Raw genomic sequence first — 25700 nt, 5'->3', positions numbered from 1 at the left:
CAGTTGTCAGGGTTGTCAATTACAAAGTTGTTCTTCTGTCTCACAGCTACAGAGGTGGCTGTGAAGGAGGTGGAAGAGGAGACGCCACTGACAGAAGTGGATGATGAGGACCAACGCATCGCTGATATGGGCCGACCCACGCTGGGGGACCACGTCAAACTTGAAATCATCATTGAGGAATCCTACGAGTTTAAGGTGTGTGCTCGTGTGTTTGTGCGTTTTAGTTTGTGTTTGTATGTGTGTGTGTGTGTGCGCGAGCGAGCATGCCCCTCTTTCACCCACACACACTCTTTAGACAAACATAGATGTGATTGTCATGAATTTTAAGTGTGTGTGTGTGTGTGTGCGTGCGTGCGTGCGTGCGTGCGTGCGTGCGTGCGTGCGTGTGTGCACGCAAATGTGCATGCTCCTTGCTCCCTCTCTCTCCCACACTCTCTTCAGACAGTCATCGACTGATAGGTGGGTGCTTGTGAGCACTTGACGGATTGTGTGCTGTACTTACTGGAGTGGCTCTCACTGTGAGGTTGGGTGGGAGGCTGGGGGAGGGAGGGGGGCCTATGGATCCCATAGCTGGTTGCAAAACGTTCTATCCTGGGGGGGGGGGGGTAGGAGAGTTGAATTGCCTCTAACCTCAGAGAGTCATAGCATTGAAAGAGTTTATACTTTCAGACGGTAGTCTGCAACTTTTCTGTTCTAAGATTAACATCAAGCAAGACCCAGAATCTGATCATGTGGGTCTGCCAGATAGGGCAGAGGTAGTAGGTGATTTTCAGACAGTATAGGATCCCTCTCTCCCTCCTAAAACCAACAACCTAGCTAGGGTTTCGACAGTAGGTGAAGTCAGGATAGTCAGGAAAGTGTCCTTCTATTTCTCTAAACATCAATACATTATCTTAGAGACCGTAGCAGAGCTGGGAGAGATTAGTGTACTAGTCAATTTCTGCATAATCCTGAGCACAGACATCCCACCATTTACATTACAAAGCTTCAGTCAACTCAATTACCATTTAAGTTTCCTAAAGAAAATAAGTATTGGATTTTCCTTCTGATGGTGAGGGAAGAGAGATTGGGATGGAGGGATGGAGGGAAGGAGGAGAGGGGTGCTATCCAGCTGTCATCCCAGGAGCTAGCTAATAGATTCCTCCGAAAGAAAGGATGGAGGAAGGGATGGATCGAGGATGAGGTGGGGTGTGCTTCTGGATCTATGCGTATTTGAGGCTTGATTTCCTGAGCGTGCTCTAGGAATGCCTGCTGCTGTCCTCTGGGAACCAACCTTTATCAAAGAGGGGGATACAGCTGCAGGCCCAGTAAGGGACTGAACCTCCCATCTATTTCCCCCTGGCCTATGACATCATCACATAGCTCCTGAGGACTGGCTCTTGGCTACTGTAGCTGTTACATGCCATGGCCTTGAGGCAGGAATTACAATACTCAAGCTCTCTACACAGACTTCACTCTCGTTGTTTATTCTTAATACCTGATTATTACAGAGCAGTAAATATGTTTTAAGGACAGAAACAGTAATGATAATGTGTCCTGTATGTAGACTAGACAGCCTTCCCTCTATGCACTTCTATAGTGTGCACTTCTTTAACGCCATGTGGATGGTGTTCCCTGTGCAGAACACTGTGGACAAGCTGATTAAGAAGACAAACCTGGCCCTGCTGGTGGGGACTAACAGCTGGAGAGACCAGTTCATCGAGGCCATCACCGTCAGTGCCGGTGAGTTGAATGCTTTGACCACCTGACCGCCAGTGTGGGAGCACATCTGTCCAGGAATGTGTGTGTTGTGTGTGTGAGAGAGTGTGTTGTGGCGATTGGGTGTGACATTTCTGACACTCCGTCGATCAGTGGCTTCTGTCATACTGCAGCATCTCCTCAGAAGAAGGACGTTCTATGTAAACACCACCTGGTGGATATCTGGAGCACTGCAGTCCCACGCCAAGGCCTCTGTTGATTAGAGACGCAAGTTTGTCAGAGCATAGCGTTGTTACCTTATAGCCCTTTGTGTGCTTGTCATTGTCTGTGTGTGATGAGTATGATTTCTAAAGAGGATATGGCAACTAGCCTAGAAAACTATGTGAGTGTGTGACTATACGCTCAGTCTAATAGGGTGGCCACTGAGGTACGCTGGGATTGAATCAAGTGATGAGAGGATTTTGGTTTAGGTGTTAGTGTGTTATGTGTGTGTATTTTCTGTATCTCTGTGTGTGTGTGTGTGTGTGTGTGTGTGTGTGTGTGTGTGTGTGTGTGTGTGTGTGTGTGTGTGTGTGTGTGTGTGTGTGTGTGTGTGTGTGTGTGTGTGTGTGTGTGTGTGTGTGTGTGTGTGTGTGTGACAGAATGTGTATCACTCTGTGTGTGGTTGTGCTCTACTTAGCTGCTGTGCCGCCCAATCTTGGTTTCCCTCTCTGGCTTAATTAAAGAAAGGCCCGTCTCCACTCATGGGATTAGGCTTGGTGTTGACGTTTTGACAGTGGGATAGCTTGTAACAGTTATGATGGAAGATGGTGAGAGCTTGCACAGAATTTCCAAGCGAGAGAGACACATACGGCAGCATAACCTTATCTTAGACAGATAGGAACCTTCATAGGTTGGATTGAAGTGGAAACAGCACACAGACAGATAGGAACCTTCATAGGGTTGGGAAACACCACACAGACAGATAGGAGCCTTCATAGGGTTGGGAAACACCACACAGACAGATAGGAACCTTCATAGGGTTGGGAAACACCACACAGACAGATAGGAACCTTCATAGGGTTGGGAAACACCACACAGACAGATAGGAACCTTCATAGGGTTGGGAAACAGCACACAGACAGATAGGAACCTTCATAGGGTTGGGAAACACCACACAGACAGATAGGAACCTTCATAGGGTTGGGAAACACCACACAGACAGATATGAGCCTTCATAGGGTTGGGAAACAGCACACAGACAGATAGGAACCTTCATAGGGTTGGGAAACACCACACAGACAGATAGGAGCCTTCATAGGGTTGGGAAACACCACACAGACAGATAGGAACCTTCATAGGGTCGGGAAACACCACACAGACAGATAGGAGCCTTCATAGGGTTGGGAAACACCACACAGGCAGATAGGAACCTTCATAGGGTTGGGAAACACATCACATACAGATAGGAGCCTTCATAGGGTTGGGAAACACCACACAGACAGATAGGAGCCTTCATAGGGTTGGGAAACACCACACAGACAGATAGGAATCTTCATAGGGTTGGGAAACACCACACAGACAGATAGGAGCCTTCATAGGGTTGGGAAACACCACACAGACAGATAGGAACCTTCATAGGGTTGGGAAACACCACACAGACAGATAGGAACCTTCATAGGGTTGGGAAACAGCACACAGACAGATAGGAGCCTTCATAGGGTTGGGAAACACCACACAGGCAGATAGGAACCTTCATAGGGTTGGGAAACACCACACAGACAGATAGGAGCCTTCATAGGGTTGGGAAACACCACACAGACAGATAGGAACCTTCATAGGGTTGGGAAACACCACACAGACAGATAGGAGCCTTCATAGGGTTGGGAAACACCACACAGGCAGATAGGAACCTTCATAGGGTTGGGAAACACCACACAGACAGATAGGAGCCTTCATAGGGTTGGGAAACACCACACAGACAGATAGGAGCCTTCATAGGGTTGGGAAACACCACACAGGCAGATAGGAGCCTTCATAGGGTTGGGAAACACCACACAGACAGATAGGAACCTTCATAGGGTTGGGAAACACCACACAGACAGATAGGAGCCTTCATAGGGTTGGGAAACACCACACAGAGGAAGTAATAATGTTTATCTGAGTCCGACTATCAAGATGCTGTCCCCACCTCCACACTCTCGCCATATCTTTCAGCCACTCAGGACATTTAGCAACTTTGCCTTTTGAAACATTTGACATCACGAGCCCTAGCACTCAATAGTTCTTACATTTTTGCATTAGATTCAGTGCTAATAGTAGACACCTAGCCTTTAACATTCACCACCCACAGCACTCAGTACAGAAGACATTTTGCTAGAATTAGAGATCTATATTTCATACAGCACAGCACATTCTCTCTCTTTTCTAGTTGAGTCTGTGATCCACAGTTAAGTGAACAGGCCCATTTAACAGAGCTGTTAACCCAACGTCTACCTCACTACTGGTGCGCTGCACAGCTGTTAGGTTCACCCTCAACCGCCGGCAATTGTTAATAACCCATCCACAACCGCGGGACTATATGTGATAAAGGGTCAATCTGAGGCCCTCACCCGACCCGAACCCGCTAATAGAGAAAATGTGCTGTAAGCTATAGCCAGAAACACAGCAAGATATGTTGACAGTGTTTGCAGGATTTGTTTTGCCTGATTTAGATATGTTTCTGCTTATAATTGTTGACATTTTGGTTATTTGTTAGTCAACTTATCTACAATTAGATACAAGCAGCTTCTCTTCTGTCCTTATATGTTTCCCTTGAAGACTAAACAAACCCAGAATGATGTCATAAACCGATTGAAGGAATGCTTAAATCGAGTTGACATCTGTAACGTTTTCCCCGTCATCTCTGCTTCTTTCAGGAGCAAAGACGTTTAGGGCCTGGGAGAAAATGCAACAACTCTAAAGAAATGGGAAAGATTTTCTGTGCAAAATGTCCAAATTACATCAGTTTGACCAGTTATAAGGAAATAGAAAATTCTGAAAATGACCCAACATGTTTCGGATAAGATTTCAGTTTGGCTTGGATGCATATTTCATGTGGTTAAAATATTATCAGCATTTATGATGCTGATAAAGATAGCACCTCTACAGACAGTATGTAACTGCACATTAGCATTCTCTCAAGATTCTGACTTCTGTTCCTGAGTCAAAATTATGCCTACATTTTGTGTATCATTTTACTGCTAGAAATGCTTAGTTCTGAGAGGTTATAAACCTATAGTCTGTCCAGCTTTCAGTTCCCTTGACGTGCCAAAGGCCTACTTGAAGTCCCCGTCTTGTTACTTTAGCATTTGTATAGCGCCTCACAATCATCACACATAACATGCAGTACACTGCTATCACCCCCTTTTACCACTTCCCAAACATTACTGTTCTGAACCTCCCTTGTCTTTCTTTTCAACTCTCCATTTCGCAGCTTTTCTGTTATTGAATTAAACTCTGACATTGTCCTTTCTTTCTTCCTTTCTTTCTGTCTTTCACCCTGCAGCCCCTCTGATTATATTTACTCTGCCAGTCAAGAGGAAGAGTGTGTCAGCCAGCTTAGCAGCGTTAGCCTCCTCACAAATTAGTTAAAGAGAAATGATTGGCTCCGCACCGTGACTTTAAGCAAAGGCGTTGACGGAGATTGGACGTGACATTTCTACCGGTCGTGAGTTGGTGGCTTCTTTAAACCTGTGGGGCACCCGTGCCATCTGGAATCCTTGTGTGTGTGTCCTCTCGGTGACCTGTGAGTGACAGCCCCACCACTGAGCTAATACAGTGCTAGATGATTCATTTATTTGGTCATCACCACTAAAGGGAAGAGAGACTGCTGAGTGAGAACACAGAGACTGTGACTGACTGCAGAAAACCTCCCCAGACCTCAGTAAGCACGAATGACACAGCAGCATACAGTATGTGCCTTTCACAGCCAGTCAGAATCAACTTATTACTGACAATGACCTTGATGACCAACCCTCTATCAACGCCAAGCAGCAGTAGTAGAGATTCATTGATGAAGTCGACGGTGAGGAGTTGGCAGAGATACACAGATGTGCCTTCAGTAGCCAGGGAAATAGGGAGAGAAGGGAGGAAGGGATAGAGGGGAGAGGGGAAACGGGAAACGGAAGCTTCGGAGGATAGAAGACAATTTTCTTATCGAGAGAGAGATTGATTGCAGTATTTGTCTGTGTCTGTGGGTATTGCTCCAGGATGGGTGATCCTCCAGGATTCATCTCATTAACTGTGACTGCAGAGACTGTCTCAGTTGTATTTCCTTACCTCAGCTAACTGGTCAACAGTTAGCCTATGGCTTGGTAGCTAATAGCTTAGCTTATATCTTAGCATGCAGGCTGGCTCTAATTCTGGGGATTCGACAGACTTCAACCAGGGTCTCAGCGTAGAATTGAATATTAGTGATCCTCATCTGGGATGTGAACCCACTGGCCCTATAGTTAGCTCTCTTTTCTCTCGCGTCCTTGCTCTCTAATCTCCCTCCCCCCCTCTCCCCCTCTCTTCTCTAACCTTTGCTTCCTCTGGCTAAACTTGATTATTTAACATCCGGGACGGTGAAGTCTTTAATTGGATTTTAAAGTTGAATATAAATGTGGTGCTCCGGTCCGGTGTCAGGGGGCGATGGTGTGATCTGTGCCCAGTTTAATGTCACCTCCGCTGGGTTCGTGGCTACCTCTTCCTCTCCCGATGGGGCCTGGCGGAAAGAGACAGTCCATAACAATTAACACCTCCTCAATGACCTCTCACTGTCCCCAACAACCTGCCATCACCTGCAGACACCCTGGACATTGGCAAGAAGCTCACTCTCTCTTCCGCTTTCTTTCTTTCTCTCTCTCTTTCCCTATTCATGGTTTTGCTTCTGTCTATGCATCACAGTGTGTGTTGGCATCTGTGATGTGTGTGAGTGTAGATGTGTGTGAGTGTGTATGTGTGTAATTTGTGTGAGTGTGTATGTGTCCTGTAGTGTATGCTGTGTGTGTACCAGGTGTGATCAGCACAGGACTGTTCATTATTCACTCCCTACCTCCTCCCAGTATGCCAGACTTCCTACACCCACAAAATCAGTACTTCAGTCGATACAGAGGACACTGCCTGACCTGATCTGACCTTTGTTGAGGGGTCAGTCTAATTGGTAGGGGTCAGACCTAGACTGTCCAGTGGCCGTGACTCACAGCACAGCTACCTGCTGAGACAGACAGATGGCAGCCTGGGTCAAACAAATCTTGGATGGTGTTGGTCTGGAGTTTAACCCCACAGAAATAACCTTTAGTCCTTATTGACCAGGAGAAACAGAGAGCTCTGATCTCACCTAGCCTACAGTATAGTATACAGTATAGTATACAGTATAGTATACAGTATAGTATACAGTATAGCCTACAGTATAGTATACAGTATAGTATACAGTATAGTATACAGTATAGCCTACAGTATAGTATACAGTATAGTTAAAATAATAGAATGTGTTTTTATCCTCCTCCTGCGAGGAAATTCAAGAGAATCAGACTATTAGCTACGACAGCAACTCAATTCAAGAGAATCAGACTATTAGCTACGACAGCAACTCAATTCAAGAGAATCAGACTATTAGCTACGACAGCAACTCAATTCAAGAGAATCAGACTATTAGCTACGACAGCAACTCAATTCAAGAGAATCAGACTATTAGCTACGACAGCAACTCAATTCAAGAGAATCGGACTATTAGCTACGACAGCAACTCAATTCAAGAGAATCAGACTATTAGCTACGACAGCAACTCAATTCAAGAGAATTATTCCAAAGGATACCATCTAACTATATCAGGGAATATGTTAGTCAGAATCAGAAATCTATACTCTATTGCAAAAGTATATGATATGTATGATAATATTAACCTTTGTGTGTGAGATTACCTGGGACACACTGCACTGTACGTATACCCCAGGATGTCTCCTGTCTTACCCATCACAAAATGGTGGAGGGATTTCAACAGCATTTCAAATGACTTGTTGACCCTGAAATAATGAAAAAATTTAGATAACCAACTTAACCATCCCTTAAAAGCCTTTAGACATGTCAGCATGCTGGGTGTGTGCAGGCAGGGGGTTAAGGTGGCCGTGGCTAATGGACAATTCTCATCAGATAAGCTGTGTTGTGTTCCCTGTAGGAGATAGGGACAGCCTATTTACTGGTGCATTAAGTGGATGTTTGATGTGTGTGTGACAAGACTGCAAAGTTGGAGTTTTGAAGAAACCACCATTAATTTTTCTCTCTTTTTTTCCATATGCTGTACTATCCCCATCTCTCTCTCTCTCTCTCTCTCTCTCTCTCTCTCTCTCTCTCTCTCTCTCTCTCTCTCTCTCTCTCTCTCTCTCTCTCTCTCTCTCTCTCTCTCTCTCTCTCTCTCTCTCTCTCTCTCTCTCTCTCTCTCTCTCTCTCTCTCTCACTCGCTCCCTCGCTTTGATTTTCCTGCCGTTTGCTTTAAAACAGCCCAGAGCCTTCCCTCTACAGAGCTGTGCCAGGGCGATAGCCTTGCCACCAGTAGCTTACCTCGGAAAGGTGTTCTGTTATAGGCTTTTTGCTAAGCATTCTGTGACACATAACTCTCCTGAGCTCCATACAAATGCAGCTGTGTTTAAACTGAACGATGAGGTGAGGTGTGGTGTCGACTATATTGAAAAGCCAGCTTGGCTGTGTCCAGTGGTCAGTTCCTTTGACAGTGATGGAATGGGATGCATGTAATGTGTACACTAGTATGTACTAAGTCTCAAACAAACAAAGCACTTCAGGTTGGGTGGCAGTAAATCACCACCAATGTGTAACACACACACACCCATTGGCTAATGAGATTTCACACACTCACTTTTGATTGACATCCTGGAGAGGAGAGGCCTATGTTAATTTATATTTAGTTACGCTACTAGCCCACCTGACTGCTGAGGTGTGGATAGAAGAGATGACACGGTCTCCATTAGCGACGGGGCATAGCAATAGTGTGATGTTTACACCCAGGTGGGCTGACCTGGGAACAGACCACTGCTCTGTAAGAGACAGAGCATGCTGGGAAGTGAAATGGCATACTGCTATTACAAGGTGTAATATTTGCTATCAGAGTTGTCAGAGATCATACAAGCCCTAATGTCTCACTCTCTCTTTCTCTCTCTCTCTCTTTCTCACCTCGCTCAGCTCCACGTGTGTAGTGATTATTTTCACCTCCTACGTTTAATTAAATGACTGATGGTGATGAGGGGAACTCTTTACAGTAGGACATAAAGGATAAATACAGGAAGTAAGAGGGAGTCACTTCCTGTCCCAGTTGTTCCCAGGCCAGGCTATTCTGAGGCCACAGCTTGGGTTCCCTGATAAACCCTGACATGAATTATGTAAAGCTTCTCTCTCCTCTACCTTGTCAACTGGATGAGGGCCTTCTTTATCATCCTAATGCTCCTTTTTCAGCAGGCACTTCTCTAGCCGGCTAGGGAGATGGGCTGTATTTATGAGTCTCCTCTGACCACTACACAAGTAACATAATCTCAGTAAGGACCCTCATCTGGCAGCCATGCTTCTTCAGCAGACTCCTTTCAGCGCACTCAATATCTCCCTAAAATTACCATCTTCCTTCTGTAGTTCCTCTCTGACTGTTCTGCTTTTTAGTTCCTCTGCCGTTTGTTCAAATTGTATTTGTCACATGCTTTGTAAACAACAGGTGTAGCCTAACAGTGAAATGCTTACTTACGGGCCCTTCCCAACAATGCAGAGAGACAAATAATATAAAGATAATAACACAAGGAATAAATACACAGTGAGTAACGATAACTTGGCTATATACACACTGTACCAGTACCGAGTTGATGTGCAGGGGTACGAGGTAATTGAGGTAGATATGTACATATGGGTAGGGGTAAAGTGACTAGGCAACAGGATAGATAGCAAACAGTAGCAGCATATGTGATGAATCAAAAGAGATAGTGCAAAGGAGGGTCAATGCAGATAGTCCTGGTAGCTATTTGGGTAACTATTTAGCAGTCTTATGGGGGTAGAAGCTGCTCAGGTTCCTGTTGGTTCCAGACTGGATGCATCGATACTGCTTGCTGTGTGGTAGCAGAGAGAATATGCTATGACTTGGGTGGCTGGAGTCTTTGACATTTTTTGGGCCTTCCTCTGACATCGCCAGGTGTATGGGTCCTGGATGGCAGAGAGATAGGCCCCGGTGATATACTGGGCCGTACGCACTACCCTCTAGCGCCTTGCGGTCAGATGCCGAGCAATTACCATACCAAGCGTGATGCAGCCAGTCAAGATGCTCTCAATGGTGCAGCTGTAGAACTTTTTGAGGATTTGAGGGCCCATGACAAATCTTTTCAGGCTTTTGAGGAGAAGAGGCGTTGTCGTGCCCTCTTCATGACTGTCTTAGTTTGTGTGGACCATGTTAATTCCTAATGTGGACACCGAGGAACTTGAAGCTCTCGACCTGCTCCACTACAGCCCCCTCGATGCAGATGGGGGCATGCTCGGGCCCTCCGTTTCCTGTAGTCCATGATCAGCTCCTTTGTCTTGCTGACTTTGATGGAAAGGTTGTTGTCCTGGCACCACACTGCCAGGTCACTAACCTCCTCCCTCCTCCCTATAGGCCGTTGCATCGTCGTCAGTGATCAGGCCTACCACTGTCGTGTCGTCAGCAAACTTAGTGATGGTGTTGGAGTTGTCGTGGGTGAACAGGGAATACAGGAGGGGACTAAGCACGCACCGCTGAGGGGCCCCTGTGTTGAGGGTCAGCGTGGCGGAGATGTTGTTGCCTACCCTCACTACCTGGGTACGGCCCGTCAGGAACTCTAGGATCCAGTTGCTGAGAGAGGTGTTCAGTCCCACGGTCCTGAGCTTAGTGATGAGCTTGGAGGGCACTATGTTGTTGAACGCTGAGCTGTAGTCAATGAACAGCATTCTCACATACAGTACCAGTCAAAAGTTTGGACTCATTCAAGGGTTTTTCTTAATTTTTTAAAACTATTTTCTACAATGTAGAATAATAGTGAAGACATCAAAACTTTAAAATAACACATATGGAATCATGTAGTAACCAAAAAAGTGTTAAACAAATCAAATATATTTTAGATTTGAGATTCTTCAAAGTAGCCACCCTTCGCCTTGATGACAGATCTGCACACTCTTGGCATTCTCTCAACTAGCTTCATCTGTAATGCTTTTCTAACCGTCTTGAAGGAGTTCCCACATATGCTGAGCACTTGTTGGCTGCTTTTCCTTCACTCTGCAGTCCAACCCATCCCAAACCATCTCAATTGGGTTGAGGTCGGGTGATTGTGGAGGCCAGGTCATCTGATGTAGCACTCCATCACTCTCCTTCTTGGTAAAATAGCCCTTACACAGCCTGGAGGTGTGTTGGGTCATTGTCCTGTTAAAAAACAAATGATAGTCCACTAAGTGCAAACCAGAAGGGATGGCGGATCGCTGCAGAATGCTGTGGTAGCCATGCTGGTTAAGTCTGCCTTGAATTCTAAATAAATCACAGACAATGTCAAAAGCAAAGCACCCCCAAAACATCACACCTCGTCCTCCATCCTTCACGGTGGGAACCACACATGCGGAGATCATCCGTTCACCTACTCTGCATCTCACAAAGACACAGCGGTTGGAACCAGTAATCTCAAATCTGGACTCATCAGACCAAAGGACAGATTTCCACCGGTCTAATGTCCATTGCTCGTTTCTTGGCCCAAGCAAGTCTCTTCTTATTATTGGTGTCCTTTAGTAGTGGTTTCTTTGCAGCAATTCGGCCATGAAGGCCTTTTTTACGCAGTTTCCTCTGAACAGTTGATGTTGAGATGTGTCTGTTACTTGAACTCTGTGAAACATTTATTTGGGCTGTAATTTCTGAGGCTGGTAACTCTAATGAACTTATCCTCTGCAGCAGTGGTAACTCTGGGTCTTCCTTTCCTGTGGTTGTCCTCATGAGAGCCAGTTTCATCATAGCGCTTGATGGTTTTTGTGACTGCACTTGAAGAAACTTTCAACGTTCTTGAAATGTTTCGCATTGACTGACCTTCATGTCTTAAAGTAATGATGAACTGTCATTTCTCTTTGCTTATTTGAGCTGTTCTTGCCATAATATGGACTTGGTCTTTTACCAAATAGGGATATCAACTGACTGGCTCAAATGCATTAAGAAGGAAAGAAATTCCACAAATTAACTTTTAGCAAGGCACACCTGTTAAGAGAGAATGCCAAGAATGTACAAAGCTGTCATCAAGGCAAAGGGTGGCTACTTTGAAGCATCTCAAATATAAAATATATTTTGGTTACATATGTGTTATTTCATAGTTTTGATGTCTTCACTATTATTCTACAATGTAGAAATGCATTGTGTTCCCCTGCCTTTAAGTTCCCCTGCCCATCCTCCAAACTCTGGACTGGAACTCTTCCTAACCCCCTGAGAGAGTTTAACACTTGTCCTCAACCGGCCCTGTTCCGCCACTACCTGAACAGCCTATCAGAGAAGAGCACCCATTCGCTCCCTCACCTATCAGAGGAGAGCGCACGGGCACGCTCAGTGGATAAACAGCTGATAAATCTCACCAACACCTCTGCGTCTGCCAGCTCGCAACAAAAGACCAACCTCCTGGGAATTGCTCCCTCCACATACAATCTTCTGGAGGGTTTTTCCCTTTTCTCTGTATTGGATCTCTGGGAGTGCCTGGAGTTGTTTGGGGACTGCTCAATGAGAGGGGTTGTTCCACTGAGAGGGTTACCCATCACCCTGTTAACACAAGTCTATCAGCCTGTTAGCGCATGGTACTTCGCCAATGAATGCCGTTACATTCAGTCTCTCTCCTCTCGTTAGCATAGACTAGAGAAGCCTTTCGGATACGCACAGATTGGGATGGATATTGATTATGTACCTGAACTGGGTGTAGCCTCTCTCAATATGCATCCGTGGTGTAGTGGAGGGTAAACGCATATTATGAATACTCACACATTATTACAAACCTATACACACAGTTGTTATGCACATATTAGAATCTAAGAGTCCCCAGCTTGGCGTGAAAAGAGTCATAGTGAATTGGGGATGTTGGTTGATTAGGTGAGGGAGTCTTACAGTGTAGGCACTGCCTTCAGCCCTAGAGTCTGGGGTGCAACAGGACAGCTGCTAACAACAACAGCAACCCAGATAGGGAGGATTAGAACAGAGAAGAGGTACAGCGAGTCAGTCAGATAGACAGTGTCCAAGGATGGAGAGTGAAAGAGTGAGACACTTGTATAGAAAAATAATGAATGGAGAGAAAATGAAGGCTGAAAGAGAAATATTAAGAGAGAAAAAGACAGTGGGGTTGAGAAATAAATTGCCAGCAATAGGGCACTATACAATCTGTTTCACATGGACCATTTAGTTGATTTCTTATTCAGTTCAATACATTTTTGAATATTGTTGAATTACATTTAATGTGTGGATTCCATGATTCTGTCCACCTTCTCCTCAATTTTTATAGAGATTTTATAGGGCCCTACAGAGAGGTGGAGAGAGTGAGAGAAAGGCACTTAAACTCACACTGCCATATTGGATGGTGTGTGTGCGTGTGTGCGTGTGTGCGTGTGTGTGTGTGTGTGTGTGTGTGTGTGTGTGTGTGTGTGTGTGTGTGTGTGTGTGTGTGTGTGTGTGTGTGTGTGTGTGTGTGTGTGTGTGTGTGTGTGTGTGTGTGTGTGTGTGTGTGTGTGTGTGTGTGTGTGTGTCATGCTTACAGTTACAGTTTGTTAACACACATTTGCTGAAACTACATCTCAGGTACTCAAAACTCAAAACTCTCAACACAAAACAGTTCGCCAATTTCCCCAAACATCTTGCAAAATGAAACACAGTAATCAAAATCATGTACTCCCTGCTCAAAATGAAACTCTGTATACAAATGAGACACACCCACACATCAAATTAACCTAATTTAGTGACAACCGAGATCCCACTAATGTGACATATTCAAAACAGTACTATCAGAACCTATTTCATTGTGAAGACTAAGATGTTGTTATACTGTATGTGGTTTGTGTGTACTCAAACAAGAAAGGAACATAAGTTTTATATTTCAACATGACCCAATACATGTCACAACAGCATACTGTAAGCACACATACAGTAAAAATGCAAACATACAGTAAATATATGTTGCATATGCAAAGGAAGAAAAATAGTCCTATTTGTACTACTGTACTGTATGTTAGATCAATTGTACGGAATAAATAAAGAATCTATCAAATCTAAATCATAAGTCAAGAAACAAATACTCCATTGAGAAAACAAAATCAGTCATGTCTGTTGTTTTGGTCTGGCCACAGATTTTCATCAACATCACAGGTGATATTCTCCTTGGCCAGACAGCTGGGGAAATATCTTCTGGCATGACGCATCCACCTCTGACACGACTCTGCTGGGAAATGTCACCACAGGCCTCCTCCATTTGTATTTGTATTTGTATTTATTATGGATCCCCATTAGCTGCTGTCAAGGCAGCAGATACTCTTCCTTGGGTCCAGCAAAATTAAGGCAGTTTATACAATTTTAAAAACTTTACAATACATTCACAGATTTTACAACACTCTGTGTGCCCTCAGGCCCCTACTCCACCACTACCACATATCTACAGTATTAAATCCATGTGGATGTGTGTGTATAGTGCATATGTTATCGTGTGTGTGTGTAAATCTAATATTACTGCTTGCATCAGTTACTTGATGTGGAGTAGAGTTCTATGTAGTCATGGCTCTATGTAGTACTGTGTGCCTCCCATAGTCTGTTCTGGGGACTGTGAAGAGACCTCTTATGGCATGTCTTGTGGGGTATACATGCGTGTCCGAGCTGTGTGCGAGCAGTTTAGACAGATAGCTCGGTGCATTCAACATGTCAATACCTCTCATAAATACAAGTAGTGATGAAGTCAATCTCTCCTCCACTTTCAGCCAGGAGAGACTGACATGCATATTATTAATATTAGCTCCACCTGTACCCCCACCTCCACCTCTACCTCCATCTGTACCCCCACCTCTACCTCCACCTGTACCCCCACCTCCACCTGTACCCCCACCCCAACCTCCACCTCTACCTCCACCTGTACCCCCACCTCTACCTCCACCTGACCCCCACCTCCACCTCTACCTCCACCTGTACCCCCAACTCCACCTCTACCTCCACCTATACCCCCACCTCCACCTCTACCTCCACCTGTACCCCCACCTCTACCTCCACCTCCAACTCCACCTCTACCTCCAACTCCACCTCTACCTCCACCTGTACCCCCATCTTCCACCTCCACCTCTACTTCTACCTCCCGCTCCACCTCTACCTCCACCCACCCCCATCTTCCACCTCTACCTCCACCTGTACCCACGCCCACCTCTACCTCTACCTCCACCTGTACCCCCATCTCCACCTGTACCTCCACCTGTACCTCCACCTCTACCTCCACCTCCACCTCTACCTCTCTCTGCCAAGTTTGCTTCCATTGTTCTCCAAACACAGGAGTACTCACCTGTGGCCTTTTTATCCATACAAAAGGTCTGATTGCAAAGTGAACATTTAGTGTTCGCACATGTGAAGAGTGAATGTGATCAATTGGTAATTGAGCTGAGCTTGTTGAACAGTGTTGCTTTTCATTTGCACACAAGAGATTTTATTTGTGAAGATTGTGCCAAAGGTAGAGAATTGTGTGTTGTGTTTGGCCAAATGTTTGTTATAGAATTGCAATCTGAGTGTAAAGCAAAACATGCCAGTAGTATTGCAGATTTGGTGTATAGTTCTGCTAAATGAGTTACAGGTTTGGTTCATTGTGCCTCATGGACCAGTTTTAGTGTGTAAACAATTGGGGAAAACTGTAAATGCCTGTTAGCTCCATCGGCTGGAGACGAAACAAATGCTAGTTCACCAGGCTTAGTGGTTCCATAGAGGCCTGTTAGAGAATGTGGCAGGTTTCATCATAGAAGTAGTACTGGTTATGATGGGTTTGGGACTGGGACTGTCCTAGTGGGACATTCAAAATAAACCCCAGGTTTGTAGGAGAAAGGGGGATGGAGACAGGGTGGTAGAGAGGGGTCAGGGTGGAAAAAATACATGTTCTTCTCCAGCTGCAGACAGGAATGAAGGGAGATCATGAGAGAGAGAGAATAAGGAGATGAGTGTAAGGGGTTATGTCAGCGAGTGTGTGTGTGTGTGTGTGTGTGTGTGTGTGTGTGTGTGTGTGTGTGTGTGTGTGTGTGTGTGTGTGTGTGTGTGTGTGTGTGTGTGTGTGTGTGTGTGTGTGTGTGTGTGTGTGTGTGTGTGTGTGTGTGTGTGTGTGTGCTAGGCATTTTTTTGTGTCTTGAGCTTACCTTGTTAAAAATGGGACGGAAAATTGCTCTTGACATTTCCGAGATGAATGGCGTTGTGCAATGTGTCTGCCCTTTTACAATGCATCACTATGTGAACATGTTCAAATGTCTAACTTGGTCCCTGGAGATTGTGGTTCAGGCCATTTAACGATGCAATAACGATAGTCAAATGCCAGATGAATATTGAATGTCTAGAAAGATGTGTGTTTCTGTGTGAGTGTGTGTTTGTGTTTATCTACAGCTGTGCCAGTGTGTCTAGAGGACAGTCTGTGATGTGAATGGCTGACATGCTGTCAGTAAGCCTAGGGCTTTGGTAGACATACAGGAGTTAGGCCCGTACACTACACACACGACAAACAACACACACACTACCCACACACAGCCATAACTATTTATTTTTTGTATTGTTTGTATGTGGTTGTATTTTACATGTATTTTACATCTTTGTCTATCAGTGTATCGGTGTTTTGTTACTTGTCATGTTTTGTGTTTTTTTGTGGACCCCAGGAAGAGTAGCTGCTGCTTCTGCAAAAGCTAATGGGGATCTGAATAAACCAATAAACACAACAATAGCAACTCACACACATACACTGACAAGTATGTTGATAATCAGGCATACTGTGGACACACACACACACATTATTTGTACCTGTTAGAGAGGATTGGCTCTGGTCTGCGACCTCAGGCTGTGATTACACTCTGACAAACGAGCTCCGATGTTATGAGAGGCAAACCATCATCACAAATCACATCACTTTGTTCCCTTATTTCACAAAATATTGGAAGTTAATTCAAGTCTGGTATTCAGTAAATGTTTGAGGAATATCATTCTTTCTTTTTCATAAACTCAACATAATCTCACCCTTTCAGATCCCAGATCTTTCTCCTCATCCCCCTCTCCCCTCTCTCTCTCTCGGCCAGGTGAGGATGACGAGGATGAAGAATGCGGCGAGGAGAAGCTGCCGTCCTGCTTTGACTACGTCATGCACTTCCTCACCGTCTTCTGGAAGGTTCTGTTTGCGTTCGTGCCCCCGACAGACTACTGGAATGGCTGGGCCTGCTTCGTGGTGTCCATCTGCATGATCGGCCTGCTCACAGCCTTCATCGGGGACCTGGCCTCCCACTTCGGCTGCACCGTGGGCCTCAAGGACTCTGTCACCGCCGTGGTGTTTGTTGCCCTGGGGACCTCTGTGCCAGGTAATATTATATTTGAAACTGGTGTTCACGCTGCGTTTACTTGCTGTGTAATAGTCATGGTAGCATTCCTTTTACGGAGGACATCAGATGTACTACTACAGTATGTGATGATTGTGGTAAAGCTTTCCCTAAACATGTCCTCTAGATTTACTCTCTACTAACACTTCAAGTGTCCAGTCATTACCTCTTCCATTTTCCATTTACACTGCTTATACCTATGCTAGATAGTGTTTACATGTTTACATGACATGTTAGTCCTTCGCTGATGCTCTATTCCTGAGCAGCTAAACATATCTGTATACAAGTGAGGGGGTTGAACAAGAGTCTATAGACTCATGTAAGAGCAGCTGAACCCCTCAAAGCTACCTGGGCATAACCTGCACAGTGCTGTGATGAATATTAACACTAAGTGTGTATGTGTTAGTGGTGGGGTACCAGAAGGGTTAGTGGTGGGGTACCAGAAGGGTTAGTGGTGGGGTACCAGAAGGGTTAGTGGTGGGGTACCAGAAGGGTTAGGGGTGGGGTACAGGAAGAGTTAGGGGTGGGGTACCAGAAGGGTTAGTGATGGGGTACCAGAAGGGTTAGTGGTGGGATACCAGAAGAGTTAGTGGTGGGGTACCAGAAGGGTTAGGGGTGGGGTACAGGAAGAGTTAGGGGTGGGATACCAGAATGGTTAGGGGTGGGGTACAGGAAGAGTTAGGGGTGGGGTACCAGAAGGGTTAGTGATGGGGTACCAGAAGGGTTAGTGGTGGGATACCAGAAGGCTTAGTGGTGGGGTACCAGAAGGGTTAGTGGTGGGGTACCAGAAGGGTTAGTGGTGGGGTACCAGAAGGGTTAGTGATGGGATACCATAAGGGTTAGTGATGGGATACCAGAAGAGTTAGTGGTGGGGTACCAGAAGGGTTAGTGATGGGATACCAGAAGGGTTAGTGGTGGGGTACCAGAAGGGTTAATGATGGGATACCAGAAGGGTTAGTGATGGGATACCAGAAGGGTTTGTGGTGGGGTACCAGAAGGGTTATTGGCGGGGTACCAGAAGGGTTAGTGGTGGGGTACCAGAAGGGTTAGTGGTGGGGTACCAGAAGGGTTAGTGGTGGTATACCAGAAGGGTTATTGGTGGGGTACCAGAAGGGTTAGTGGTGGGGTACCAGAAGGGTTAGTGGTGGGGTACCAGAAGGGTTAGTGGTGGTATACCAGAAGGGTTATTGGTGGGGTACCAGAAGGGTTAGTGGTGGGGTACCAGAAGGGTTATTGGTGGGGTACCAGAAGGGTTAGTGGTGGGATACCAGAAGGGTTAGTGATGGGGTACCAGAAGGGTTAGTGATGGGGTACCAGAAGGGTTAGTGGTGGAGTACCAGAAGGGTTAGTGGTGGGGTACCAGAAGGGTTAGTGGTGGGATACCAGAAGGGTTAGTGGTGGTATACCAGAAGGGTTATTGGTGGGGTACCAGAAGGGTTAGTGGTGGGGTACCAGAAGGGTTAGTGATGGGATACCAGAAGGGTTAGTGGTGGGATACCAGAGGGGTTAGTGGTGGGATACCAGAAGGGTTAGTGATGGGGTACCAGAAGGGTTAGTGGTGGGTACCAGAAGGGTTGGTGGTGGGGTACCAGAAGGGTTAGTGGTGGGGTACCAGAAGGGTTAGTGGTGGGATACCAGAAGGGTTAGGGGTGGGGTACCAGAAGGGTTAGTGGTGGGGTACCAGAAGGGTTATTGGTGGGGTACCAGAAGGGTTAGTGGTGGGATACCAGATGGGTTAGTGATGGGGTACCAGAAGGGTTAGTGATGGGATACCAGAAGGGTTAGTGATGGGATACCAGAGGGGTTAGTGGTGGGATACCAGAAGGGTTAGTGATGGGGTACCAGAAGGGTTAGTGGTGGGGTACCAGAAGGGTTAGTGGTGGGGTACCAGAAGGGTTAGTGGTGGGATACCAGAAGGGTTAGTGGTGGTATACCAGAAGGGTTATTGGTAGGGTACCAGAAGGGTTAGTGGTGGGATACCAGAAGGGTTAGTGATGGGGTACCAGAAGGGTTAGTGGTGGGATACCAGAGGGGTTAGTGGTGGGATACCAGAAGGGTTAGTGGTGGGATACCAGAGGGGTTAGTGGTGGGATACCAGAAGGGTTAGTGGTGGGGTACCAGAAGGGTTAGTGGTGGGGTACCAGAAGGGTTAGTGGTGGGGTACCAGAAGGGTTAGTGGTGGGATACCAGAACGGTTAGTGATGGGATACCAGAAGGGTTATTGGTGGGGTACCAGAAGGGTTAGTGGTGGGGTACCAGAAGGGTTATTGGTGGGGTACCAGAAGGGTTAGTGGTGGGGTACCAGAAGGGTTAGTGATGGGATACCAGAAGGGTTAGTGGTGGTATACCAGAAGGGTTAGTGGTGGGATACCAGAAGGGTTAGTGATGGGATACCAGAAGGGTTAGTGGTGGGATACCAGAAGGGTTAGGGGTGGGGTACCAGAAGGGTTAGTGGTGGGGTACCAGAAGGGTTATTGGTGGGGTACCAGAAGGGTTAGTGGTGGGATACCAGATGGGTTAGTGATGGGGTACCAGAAGGGTTAGTGATGGGATACCAGAAGGGTTAGTGATGGGGTACCAGAAGGGTTAGTGGTGGGGCACCAGAAGGGTTAGTGGTGGGGTACCAGAAGGGTTAGTGGTGGGGTACCAGAAGGGTTAGTGGTGGGATACCAGAAGGGTTAGTGATGGGATACCAGAAGGGTTATTGGTGGGGTACCAGAAGGGTTAGTGGTGGGGTACCAGAAGGGTTATTGGTGGGGTACCAGAAGGGTTAGTGGTGGGGTACCAGAAGGGTTAGTGATGGGATACCAGAAGGGTTAGTGGTGGGATACCAGAAGGGTTAGTGGTGGGATACCAGAAGGGTTAGTGGTGGGATACCAGAAGGGTTAGTGGTGGGATACCAGAAGGGTTAGGGGTGGGGTACCAGAAGGGTTAGTGGTGGGGTACCAGAAGGGTTAGTGGTGGGGTACCAGAAGGGTTAGTGGTGGGGTACCAGAAGGGTTAGTGATGGGGTACCAGAAGGGTTAGGGGTGGGGTACCAGAAGGGTTAGTGGTGGGGTACCAGAAGGGTTGGTGGTGGTATACCAGAAGGGTTAGTGATGGGATACCAGAAGAGTTAGTGATGGGATACCAGAAGGGTTAGTGGTGGGGTACCAGAAGGGTTAGTGATGGGATACCAGAAGGGTTAGTGATGGGATACCAGAAGAGTTAGTGATGGGGTACCAGAAGGGTTAGTGGTGGGGTACCAGAAGGGTTAGTGATGGGATACCAGAAGGGTTAGTGGTGGGGTACCAGAAGGGTTAGTGGTGGGGTACCAGAAGGGTTAGTGGTGGGATACCAGAAGTGTTAGTGGTGGGGTACCAGAAGGGTTAGTGGTGGGATACCAGAAGTGTTAGTGGTGGGGTACCAGAAGGGTTATTGGTGGGATACCAGAAGTGTTAGTGGTGGGGTACCAGAAGGGTTAGTGGTGGGATACCAGAAGTGTTAGTGGTGGGGTACCAGAAGATGAGTGTCTTTAGAGGCAGAACAAGGGCAGTGATTCAGATGTGGAGTCACAAACACACACACTGCTCTTTGCAGTTTGGACTGTAGCAGCAGCCTGGGTGTGACTGCATGTTTCTCCAGGAGTTTCACACTATGTACAGAGCACACACACACACACATAGCTCGATAGCTTTCAACTGGGCCTGTTACAGTACTTAGCTAATTAGCACCCAGTCCATGTAGTAGACACTGAGCCGCTTCACATACCTGCTGACCAGCCATACACTGTAAGTTACTCAGGGCTCAGGGCTGGGTCCACCGCTCTGACACTTCAAAATTGTAAATCCCACTGGACTACTTTAACCCTCACTAGTACCGTTAACCCCATTTCACTAGCACTAAGGACTGGGAACAAAAAGGTGTAGAGAAATAATACAAGCGGTCAATAGTCTTTTTCTGTCATTCTGTGTGTTTGCACAAATTGTGTCTGTAACTTTCAGAGTACACACATGACTATATGGTGTACACCCAGGTGTATGTATAGTTGCCTCCTAAACACATTTTAACCCTGTCTCCACATGCTCACACAAACACACACATCACTGTGCTGCTCCGCCACCCATGTTAATTAGCCTGGAGTAAATGTTCATGGGGCTCAGGTGTGTTTTGTGTTCCGCCCTCTAGTATTCAGGAAATGAGTGCGATGCATGACACTACACACGAGTGTAAACAATAGCGAGGGGGTTTAGCTAGCATTAGCCGCCAAATCGCTGTGCTGTTGTGCTGCATAAACGGACCCTGCTGGAGCCCTCACAACACACCTCCCGCCCCGCTGTAATTATAGTCAATATAACAACACACCTCCCGCCCCACTGTAATTATAGTCAATATAGCAACACACCTCCCGCCCCACTGTAATTATAGTCAATATAACAACACACCTCCTGCCCCACTGTAATTATAGTCAATATAGCAACACACCTCCCGCCCCACTGTAATTATAGTCAATATAACAACACACCTCCCGCCCCACTGTAATTATAGTCAATATAGCAACACACCTCCCGCCCCACTGTAATTATAGTCAATATAACAACACACCTCCTGCCCCACTGTAATTATAGTCAATATAGCAACACACCTCCCGCCCCACTGTAATTATAGTCAATATAACAACACACCTCCCGCCCCACTGTAATTATAGTCAATATAGCAACACACCTCCCGCCCCACTGTAATTATAGTCAATATAACAACACACCTCCTGCCCCACTGTAATTATAGTCAATATAACAACACACCTCCCGTCCCACTGTAATTATAGTCAATATAACAACACACCTCCCGCCCCACTGTAATTATAGTCAATATAACAACACACCTCCCGCCCCACTGTAATTATAGTCAATATAACAACACACCTCCCGCCCCACTGTAATTATAGTCAATATAACAACACACCTCCCGCCCCGCTGTAATTATAGTCAATATAACAACACACCTCCCGCCCCACTGTAATTATAGTCAATATAACAACACACCTCCCGCCCCACACTAATTATAGTCAATATAACAACACACTTCCCGCCCCACACTAATTATAGTCAATATAACAACACACTTCCCGCCCCACTGTAATTATAGTCAATATAGCAACACACCTCCCGCCCCACTGTAATTATAGTCAATATAACAACACACCTCCCGCCCCACTGTAATTATAGTCAATATAACAACACACCTCCCGCCCCACACTAATTATAGTCAATATAACAACACACTTCCCGCCCCACACTAATTATAGTCAATATAACAACACACTTCCCGCCTCACTGTAATTATAGTCAATATAGCAACACACCTCCCGCCCCACTGTAATTATAGTCAATATAGCAACACACCTCCCGCCCCACTGTAATTATAGTCAATATAACAACACACCTCCCGCCCCACTGTAATTATAGTCAATATAGCAACACACCTCCCGCCCCACTGTAATTATAGTCAATATAACAACACACCTCCTGCCCCACTGTAATTATAGTCAATATAGCAACACACCTCCCGCCCCACTGTAATTATAGTCAATATAACAACACACCTCCCGCCCCACTGTAATTATAGTCAATATAGCAACACACCTCCCGCCCCACTGTAATTATAGTCAATATAACAACACACCTCCTGCCCCACTGTAATTATAGTCAATATAACAACACACCTCCCGTCCCACTGTAATTATAGTCAATATAACAACACACCTCCCGCCCCACTGTAATTATAGTCAATATAACAACAGACCTCCCGCCCCACTGTAATTATAGTCAATATAACAACACACCTCCCGCCCCACTGTAATTATAGTCAATATAACAACACACCTCCCGCCCCGCTGTAATTATAGTCAATATAACAACACACCTCCCGCCCCACTGTAATTATAGTCAATATAACAACACACCTCCCGCCCCACACTAATTATAGTCAATATAACAACACACTTCCCGCCCCACACTAATTATAGTCAATATAACAACACACTTCCCGCCCCACTGTAATTATAGTCAATATAGCAACACACCTCCCGCCCCACTGTAATTATAGTCAATATAACAACACACCTCCCGCCCCACTGTAATTATAGTCAATATAACAACACACCTCCCGCCCCACTGTAATTATAGTCAATATAACAACACACTTCCCGCCCCACACTAATTATAGTCAATATAACAACACACCTCCTGCCCCACTGTAATTATAGTCAATATAACGGCACACCTCCCGCCCCACACTAATTATAGTCAATATAACAACACACCTCCCGCCCCACTGTAATTATAGTCAATATAACAACACACCTCCCGCCCCACTGTAATTATAGTCAATATAGCAACACACCTCCCGCCCCACTGTAATTATAGTCAATATAACAACACACCTCCCGCCCCACTGTAATTATAGTCAATATAACAACACACCTCCCGCCCCGCTGTAATTATAGTCAATATAACAACACACCTCCCGCCCCACTGTAATTATAGTCAATATAACAACACACCTCCCGCCCCACACTAATTATAGTCAATATAACAACACACTTCCCGCCCCACACTAATTATAGTCAATATAACAACACACTTCCCGCCCCACACTAATTATAGTCAATATAACAACACACTTCCCGCCCCACACTAATTATAGTCAATATAACAACACACTTCCCGCCCCACACTAATTATAGTCAATATAACAACACACTTCCCGCCCCACACTAATTATAGTCAATATAACAACACACTTCCCGCCCCACACTAATTATAGTCAATATAACAACACACTTCCCACCCCACTGTAATTATAGTCAATATAACAACACACCTCCCGCCCCACTGTAATTATAGTCAATATAACAACGCACCTCCCGCCCCACACTAATTATAGTCAATATAACAACACACCTCCCGCCCCACTGTAATTATAGTCAATATAACAACACACTTCCCGCCCCACTGTAATTATAGTCAATATAACAACACACCTCCTGCCCCACTGTAATTATAGTCAATATAACAACACACCTCCTGCCCCACTGTAATTATAGTCAATATAACAACACACCTCCCGCCCCACTGTAATTATAGTCAATATAACGGCACACCTCCTGCCCCACTGTAATTATAGTCAATATAACAACACACCTCCCGCCCCACTGTAATTATAGTCAATATAGCAACACACCTCCCGCCCCACTGTAATTATAGTCAATATAACAACACACCTCCCGCCCCACTGTAATTATAGTCAATATAACAACACACCTCCCGCCCCACTGTAATTATAGTCAATATAACAACACACCTCCCGCCCCACTGTAATTATAGTCAATATAACAACACACCTCCCGCCCCGCTGTAATTATAGTCAATATAACAACACACCTCCCGCCCCACTGTAATTATAGTCAATATAACAACACACCTCCCGCCCCGCTGTAATTATAGTCAATATAACAACACACCTCCCGCCCCGCTGTAATTATAGTCAATATAACAACACACCTCCCGCCCCACTGTAATTATAGTCAATATAACAACACACCTCCCGCCCCACTGTAATTATAGTCAATATAACAACACACCTCCCGCCCCACTGTAATTATAGTCAATATAACAACACACCTCCCGCCCCGCTGTAATTATAGTCAATATAACAACACACCTCCCGCCCCACTGTAATTATAGTCAATATAACAACACACCTCCCGCCCCGCTGTAATTATAGTCAATATAACAACACACCTCCCGCCCCACTGTAATTATAGTCAATATAACAACACACCTCCCGCCCCGCTGTAATTATAGTCAATATAACAACACACCTCCCGCCCCACTGTAATTATAGTCAATATAACAACACACCTCCCGCCCCACTGTAATTATAGTCAATATAACAACACACCTCCCGCCCCACTGTAATTATAGTCAATATAACAACACACCTCCCGCCCCGCTGTAATTATAGTCAATATAACAACACACCTCCCGCCCCACTGTAATTATAGTCAATATAACAACACACCTCCCGCCCCACTGTAATTATAGTCAATATAACAACACACTTCCCGCCCCACTGTAATAATAGTCAATATAACAACGCACCTCCCGCCCCACTGTAATTATAGTCAATATAACAACACACCTCCCGCCCCACTGTAATTATAGTCAATATAACAACACACCTCCCGCCCCACTGTAATTATAGTCAATATAACAACACACCTCCCGCCCCACACTAATTATAGTCAATATAACAACACACCTCCCGTCCCACTGTAATTATAGTCAATATAGCAACACACCTCCCGCCCCACTGTAATTATAGTCAATATAACAACACACCTCCTGCCCCACTGTAATTATAGTCAA

General features: G+C 45.7%; 1 protein-coding gene across 2 annotated transcripts in view; it reads left to right on the top strand.

The window, feature by feature from the left end:
* Positions 1-25700, top strand: part of slc8a1b (solute carrier family 8 member 1b) — a 258275-nt gene that overhangs the window by 219424 nt on the left and 13151 nt on the right. For both annotated transcript variants that reach the window (XM_055902751.1, XM_055902750.1), the window contains exons 4-6: positions 47-195; positions 1623-1722; positions 16996-17271. In XM_055902751.1, the coding sequence (XP_055758726.1) occupies positions 47-195; positions 1623-1722; positions 16996-17271 (525 nt within the window). The remainder of the gene's footprint in view (positions 1-46; positions 196-1622; positions 1723-16995; positions 17272-25700) is intronic.

Source organism: Salvelinus fontinalis, chromosome 37 (genome assembly GCF_029448725.1).
Source record: "Salvelinus fontinalis isolate EN_2023a chromosome 37, ASM2944872v1, whole genome shotgun sequence".
Lineage (NCBI taxonomy): Eukaryota > Metazoa > Chordata > Actinopteri > Salmoniformes > Salmonidae > Salvelinus > Salvelinus fontinalis.
This window is presented reverse-complemented; position numbering and strand designations above follow the sequence as displayed.